A 7,219-nucleotide genomic window follows, 5' to 3' on the forward strand; every position below is an offset into this window, starting at 1 on the left:
TATTATTATTATTATTATTATTATTATTATTATTATAGGAACGGAACGACGCAGTATATAACGATGTAGTCGTAGCCTAGCGCGTGGAACGCGTTCTGACCGCTCACTGCCGTCGCATCGCAGCGTTGGCTTTGTTGCGGTGCGGACAGCGGACGCATCCTTTTCTAACGTTGTAGTAATAATAATAATTGGTTTTTGTGGAAAGGAAATGGCGCAGTATCTGTCTCATATATCTTTGGACACCTGAACCGCGCCTTAAGGGAAGGGATAAAGGAGGGAATGAAAGAAGAAAGGAAGAATAGGTGCCGTAGTGGGGGGCTCCGGAATAATTTCGACCACCTGGGGACCTTTAACGTGCACTGACATCGCACAGCACACGGGCGCCTTAGCGTTTTTCCTCCATAAAAACGCAGCCGCCGCGGTCGGGTAGACAGAGCTCCCAAAAGCTGGTTTTAAAATCCCACGCGACCGATGAATTGCGTGACACTGTGTGCAAGCAGCAAGGTTATTGCGAAGATGTACCGAACAGTACGAGCTAGCTTTTATCCATACCTGGTGTATCAACGCACGTCTGAGGCCATATCATGCTATAACAGCTGGTGACATGACTGAATTCCTTACTCTCTACTCGTCCTGCTGACTGTTTAGCACGCACTCATTCGCTCATTGCATATCCCGATGCAAGCCAATGGCCGCCGCATTTGTTTACACTGAAAGCGTTTACTGATTTGCGGACACTTTGTTGTGCACTCAGTGGTATAGCCCAGTTCCCGTTTTATTTACGTTTTCATGTATTTCGATCAAGTGCCTCACTCTGTTATCAGTTGCGGGCATTCTGCTCTATGAGCGGCGACGCAACCACGTTGGTAAGATTCGGGCTGAAGCTCCGCAAAGCAGCAGGGAGCGAGCCGCAGAGTATATGGACGCCGACTGCTTGGCTATCGTTGGGAAAAAGTTGCCGGCGAAAATATTCCCTGCGCTGTTGAGTGCGTCGGGGCTATGTCTCCCTGTATGTGTAAATAAATGAATGAAATACATAAAAAGTATTCTTCATAGAATGCATATGCCTCCCGCAGGTGTAATGCATGTGCTTCCTGCTCTGCACTGTGAGAGCCTCCTCCAAAACATGAAGTTGCGACTAGCCGCAGGACATCAGACACTGGCAGCAAGCATGAATCAGGAAATGGTTGCACTGCTGTTATTGACAGTGCCCTGCATATAGAGTATTGTCGCCAGCAGTCAGCACTCCCCATTGGGTAGCTACAAAAAAAGCCAGCTTAGCAAACTCCAGTGAATCCACTGTTTCTCTTGTTTGTTTGAATGATTTCAACAACGGTAGCCAAAACTACTGCCAGTGCACTGTCATACGAGTCATAAGTATAAGAACAGAAGAAGCCAGCTGAACTATGTGGGTTGCAGTATTAATAATTTATTCCATTGCATAAAGCACACACAAACTAACCCCAAACTTGCAAACAAAGCACAGTCCTTGAAATTGTGTACTGAACAATGTACTGTGATGACTCGTAAATGTCTGCAGCTGCTCACTAGGATAAGTGCGACCAAAATTTATCTGTTTACACAAAGTCAGCTTTTATGCATGTGGTGATCACGAGTTGTGATGAAAACAAAAGTACAAATGTTTTTTGCAGATATGACCTATCAGTGAGATACCATAGGGAGCCCTGGCGGTGGCAGCAGACTGGCAGAGTGTGCCGAAGACACGAAAATGGTCCACCTGCTGCTGAAGCAGATTAGCCGCCTGGAGGAGTAGCAGCTGCCTCGCAATCTCTGTCACTTTTGGCAGGTGCCCCGCAACCCATAGCTCCAGTGCAGCGGAGAATTGCGCTAAGCAGACAGCCGTTGGAGAGGAGCTCAGTGCACGCCTGAAAGCTGTGACTGACGACAATCAGCGAAAGAGCAGGGAGCATTTCCTCAAAATGAAGCTCATGAGAGCCGAGCATGTACTTAACATGAGGCATGCAAAGGAATTGCATGAACTTGAATGCACTAATAAGAAGGCCAAACTGGAGCTCATAAAGCTCAAAATGGCCGCGGTCCAAAAAAGTACTTAGTATACATAAAGAACCTTGTCATCTGAAGGTGCATGTCATGTTACTTTTGCTTTGCCACACTATGAAAAATACTGCTGAATAATGCTTGCTCGTGCCCTGAAGCCACTTGCCGAGTCAACGGGATGCGGCTGTTGAGGTTGCAAAGCTGGGGAGGGCTGCTGAGGGTTGCATGTGTCCTGTTGCAGGGGAGCAGGCGGCATTTGATCACATGAGCGGTCTCGGCCAAAGTTGTGCAAAGCAGCGCACGCTGTGATGACGATTACAGATGTTTCAATTTGCAGCTTCATACCTAGACATGGAAACCTTCTTATCCAGACGCCGAAGGCCCTTTCGATGGAGTTCCTCGTTCGTATCTGCGACTTGTTGTACATGAATAAAGTGACGTTCCACATTTTCCTGCAGTTGCCATGCAATATTGTGATGTATGCACTTACCTGTACTCTGGGCTACCTCCAAGATCTCTCAGTGGAGTCATTAGAAACGGCCGGTAAGCATACCCCATGTTTCCAAGGAGCCAAGGTGTATGCCAGGGACAGTTCCTTCTTCATAACGAACTCTTGCATTGCTATAGTCAAAAATGCTGCTGTCATGTGCCGAGCCCGGCCAGCTTGCAACTAGATGAAAAAAATCCAGGTGAGCTCCTGTGATAGCCTGCAAACGTGCCAAAAGATTTAACATAAATGAATGTTGCACCTATTATGCTTTTATGTACACCTTATTTTTTATGCCCTTCCAAGGACGACCATGTGTAGCAATTTCCAATTGTAAGAGTTGTAAAATGCATGAGTCTATATATATATATATATATATATATATATATATATATATATATATATATATATATATATATATATATATATATATATATATATATATATATATATATATATATATATATATATGTATATATATATACTACAATAATTTATTTCGTATTAGAGAAAATAAAGTGTGATGAGGCAGATCATGCAGCTCGCAAAACTGTGAGGCACCCGCGAAGTCGCGTACATTAACTGTTCTCTGATTTGTAACTAATTTTATTCTCGTCCGCTGCCTCTTCTTCAAAAGTGCCGTTGTTTCCGGTCTCTATGCTCACCCTGAAAGTTAAGTGCACTTACCTGCGCATTGATTGAGAAGTATCCCTTCCTGTTTCTAAATACTTTGGCGTCGTCTCCGCCCGGGCTTTTGATACGTACGTGGGTACAGTCAACACAACCAGTCACTCAGGGAAACTGTGCAATCTTGTTCAAGTCGTACATGGCCTGATGCATTTTTCCCGCTTCAGAGAACTTGACTAGCGCCGAGTACAAAGTAGCGGCAATCATAGTCGACACTCGCGTTACAACCCGGGAAACTGTTGGCTGTGACACGTTGACAAGGCCTCCGGAGACCACTTGAATCGTACCCGCTCCGTAAAAACGCAGCGTCACGAGCAGTTGCAACAGCGGCGGCACAGGACAACCACGTCCGACTGTGTTCCCGTGCCTTGGCAGCATGGACAGAAGCTCGAGCACAGCAGCCTTGTAAAAGCGGTACCTTGCGAGGAATCCCTGGTTGTTATATACTTCTATGGGATTCTGGCGATCCCTAAGGTTCCGCCGCAACGGGTGCACTAAACTGTATGCTTCGTCACTGGTGACATCTTCCGCGCGGCGGACAAAATCGACGAACTCACTGAAGCTGTCGTCGCAGCACGCCACCATGTTGAATTGTGTTTAGGAGTTGCTTAAGGTGCCTGGGACGGTACCTGCATCTCCCCTCTCCTCCTCCTGTGCCGGCGCCCCTCCTCTCGGCTCCTCCCGGGCGCCGACGGTGGCGGCACCTAGGCAGGGGGATGCTAGCAGACGCTCCCAACGCTCGCCTTCTGGCGCGCAACCGCGCGCCCGAATGAATTTTGTGTTGCTTTTTTATTGCGAAGCAACACTACTTTAGGTCGCACTTCAGCCCGTTCCGTGGCGAGGCGGTGGTAGGCACCATTGACCTTTAGCGTGACCTCGCTGCGTGACGTCACACCACGTGATCTAGAGTGACGTCACACCAGCTGTGTAAAAACGGGGCCCCATCTCACGCCGTCGCGAGGCGAGGCGGTAGCCACCAACGGCGGCCTAACTCCCGCTCCTCTCACTAGGGGCGCTACGGTCGGTGTGACGTCACACCAGCTGTGTAAAAATGGGGCCCCATCTCACGCCGTCGCGAGGCGATGTGGTAGCCACCAACGGCGGCCTAACTCCCGCTCCTCTCACCAGGGGCGCTACGGTCAGAGTGACGTCACACCAGCTGTATAAAACAGCTCCGCTCCTCTCGCCAAGGCAATCATACAGCCAGATGTTACGGTGGTGCCTACGAACAAGGCAGCTCGGCAGAATGCAAAGAGGAAGCATCAGCGAGCTACGGAGACGGAAGAAGAACGAGAAGCTTCGCAATCAAGAGGCTTAACCAAGCTAAGCCACGGCCGTTAAGGGCAGTGGCGGAGGATGTGGCCGGACTCCCCGCAGAGGTAACAGAGCGGCCGATTGTTTGGCGTACGCCAAACGTGCGCTTTGCTCACGGGTGGCCTGAACTCCTGCTGCACGGAGGGTACAGTATTTAAGGTGCCTGGGACGGTACCCGCATCTCCCCTCTCCTCCTCCTGTGCCGGCGCTCCTCCTCTCGGCTCCTCCCGGGCGCCGACGGTGGCGGCACCTAGACAGGGGGATGCTAGCAGACGCTCCCAACGCTCGCCTTCTGGCGCGCAGCAGGCCGCGCGCCCGAATGAATTTTGTGTTGCTTTTTTTTTGCCTTGGCTTCGGTAGAAATGACATGATGACATGGAAGATCGAAAATTAAGTTACTGAAATAACTGACGCGACCAACGCTGCGGTGCTTTATCGAAACTTTTTGTCCTGCGATCGCTTTGATTGCGAAGCGTACGTTGAAATTGCGTGCGCGAGCGGGTTCGCGGCACTACAGTGAATGCATTCAGCGCGTTGTGTTCCCAACGCTCGCGCTTTGGCGCGTAGCGGACCGCGCCCGAATCAATCTGTTGTCGCGTTTTCTGCCTCTTATTCGAACGCATGGCATGGGAGGTGCGAAAATTACCCAAATAACTGCCCCGATCCACGTTGCACTGCTCTATCGGAACTTTTCGTACTGCGATCGCTTTGATCGTGGTGGACATGGTGGAAGTGAAGTGAGCGAGCGAGCTCGCGGCACTATAGTGAATGTCTCGAAGTTGTTTTTGTCAACCGGCGTCTTTTGCCCAATCTTATTAAAAATTTAACTCCGCAAAGAGGAAGTCGACCGACGTGCAACTAGATGTGCGGCCTAGGCTTTATTTGCACGGATGGCGGTTTAATGCTCCGATAATATATTCTCTCAAAGGTGGGTTCGCTCGTGCAACGGGCTGTGCTATTCAGTGGGTAGCTGATTACTCGTCTGAATTTCAATTATTTTAGCGCAGGAATGCTTGGAGATTATTTCGGAGTTAATATACCTCAGACACCTCGAAGGCTACCGTTAAAAATATCCGACTGACGGTAGCCACGTAATGTTTGTATATAGGCGAATACGAAACCCTATATTTGCGCACTGTAACACGGTTGTGATCCGAATTTTGATGTAGGGTTAATAGTTTGGGCTGATTAACAGCAACCAAAAAAAGGCATTTTAACGCTGTTTCGTGAGCAACCACAGCGCCGCATGAGTCAGTCGAATCCTGCTTGTTTAGCTGATTATCATCTTGGGTCAGCATATGCAATAATGGCTTGTAAGAGAACATTGCCTTCCCTCTTGGAATCTCCATGCCTAACGCGCAGTAGCCTGGACTGCCGCAGTTAATCGCTTTCGGTCGAAGTAGCGTGCAACAAAAAAAAAACTAAAATGCTGAAAAATCAAAACTCTAATTTACTCAGTTCTCTCTGAAGCAAACACGTTGGTTCGTTTAGGAATCGCGAGCAGCATGAACAGCGAAAACCACCAATTTGGCACCGAGTTCGTGAGCGACGGAGTCCAACTACAAGAAAACAAATATGTCCAGCGATGCGCCAAACATGAAAGATAGACCTGCACCGCGAGCAACATGAACAGCGTAGGCTCAAACGGCAAGAACCGCCCTTTTACTATCGAATTCGTGAGCGAAGGAGTCCATCTGTAACGAGTCACATACGGCAAGTAATGCGCGCAACATAAAAGCCAGACATATATTGTGAGCAGCATGTACAGCGGGTATCAAGGAGCGAGAACCTCCTGTTTAATATGGGGTTCGTAAGCGAAGGAGTCACTGCGACAAAAATTCCTGCAGCAGTGCGCAAGATGGAAGCTAGACCCCAACGCGAGCAACGTAAACATGGGGGCTCGAACAATATGAAGCGTAACTTTCGAGTCGAGCCTGCGAACGAGTCTCACTGCAACCACGTCGACACGCCACGAAATGCGCGCAACATCAAAGCTGCACCTGCAGAATCTAGCAGAGCTGGCACAGTGGGCATAAGACAACAAGAAGCACAGCTTTCGTAGCCTACGAGCGAACGAGTCCATCTACAACTATGGCAAGCAGCATTTACTGCGAAGAACGATTGCAGTCGTTCGCGCTTCGCACCAAATCACTCGAAAAACAAAAACACGACTGAAAACTGAAGAACGGCCACTCAGCACACAAAGTGGCGGACCCAGGACATTATCGAAGTTTTACCGGCCGATACTGTGCATCCAAACCTTTCGGCGAGCCGCTTTGCTTTTTCCATGCGGAATTACAAAAAATCTCCCACTGCCTCCTCGGTTGTTGCATTCATACGCACAACCGAAGCTCGGCATCGCCGCAACGCGTAGGCGCCGTCAAAGATGGAAAAACTCTTCCCGCCAAAACTGTTGCACAAAAAGAAAACGAAGCTCGACTCCTACCCCGGCAGTGGCGAACAACAACAACAATGGCGCCGCCGTCTGCTGCGGAACAAAACAGCGCGCGCTAACACGTGACCCCGGCGCCTCGGCCAATGGGAGGCTCGATTACCCGCGGCGCGCTTGGAGAGGAATGAAGCCGGCGAGTTCAAAGCTTTGCGTTACTTTTGATCCATTGAGGGGCTTGAACTGCACCTCCACCACAGAAGAGGAACTGCAACGGGCGGCCCCTGGCCGGCACCAGCGGCACTTCTTCAGAATTGGTGCTG

At 49.4% G+C, this 7,219-nt stretch overlaps 1 protein-coding gene across 1 annotated transcript; it reads right to left on the reverse strand.

The window, feature by feature from the left end:
* Nucleotides 1-3,298: 3,298 nt before the first annotated feature.
* Nucleotides 3,299-3,778, reverse strand: LOC144119929 (uncharacterized). Its single transcript, XM_077652432.1, has one exon. The coding sequence runs from the start codon at nucleotides 3,776-3,778 to the stop codon at nucleotides 3,299-3,301; it is 480 nt and encodes a 159-aa protein (XP_077508558.1).
* Nucleotides 3,779-7,219: the final 3,441 nt, after the last annotated feature.

Source organism: Amblyomma americanum, chromosome 1, assembly GCF_052857255.1.
Source record: "Amblyomma americanum isolate KBUSLIRL-KWMA chromosome 1, ASM5285725v1, whole genome shotgun sequence".
In the NCBI taxonomy this organism is placed as follows: domain Eukaryota; kingdom Metazoa; phylum Arthropoda; class Arachnida; order Ixodida; family Ixodidae; genus Amblyomma; species Amblyomma americanum.

Coding starts and splice junctions, on each gene's coding strand:
- LOC144119929 (XM_077652432.1), bottom strand. CDS start 3,778: ATGGTGGCGTGCTGCGACGACAGCTTCAGTGAGTTCGTCGATTTTGTC.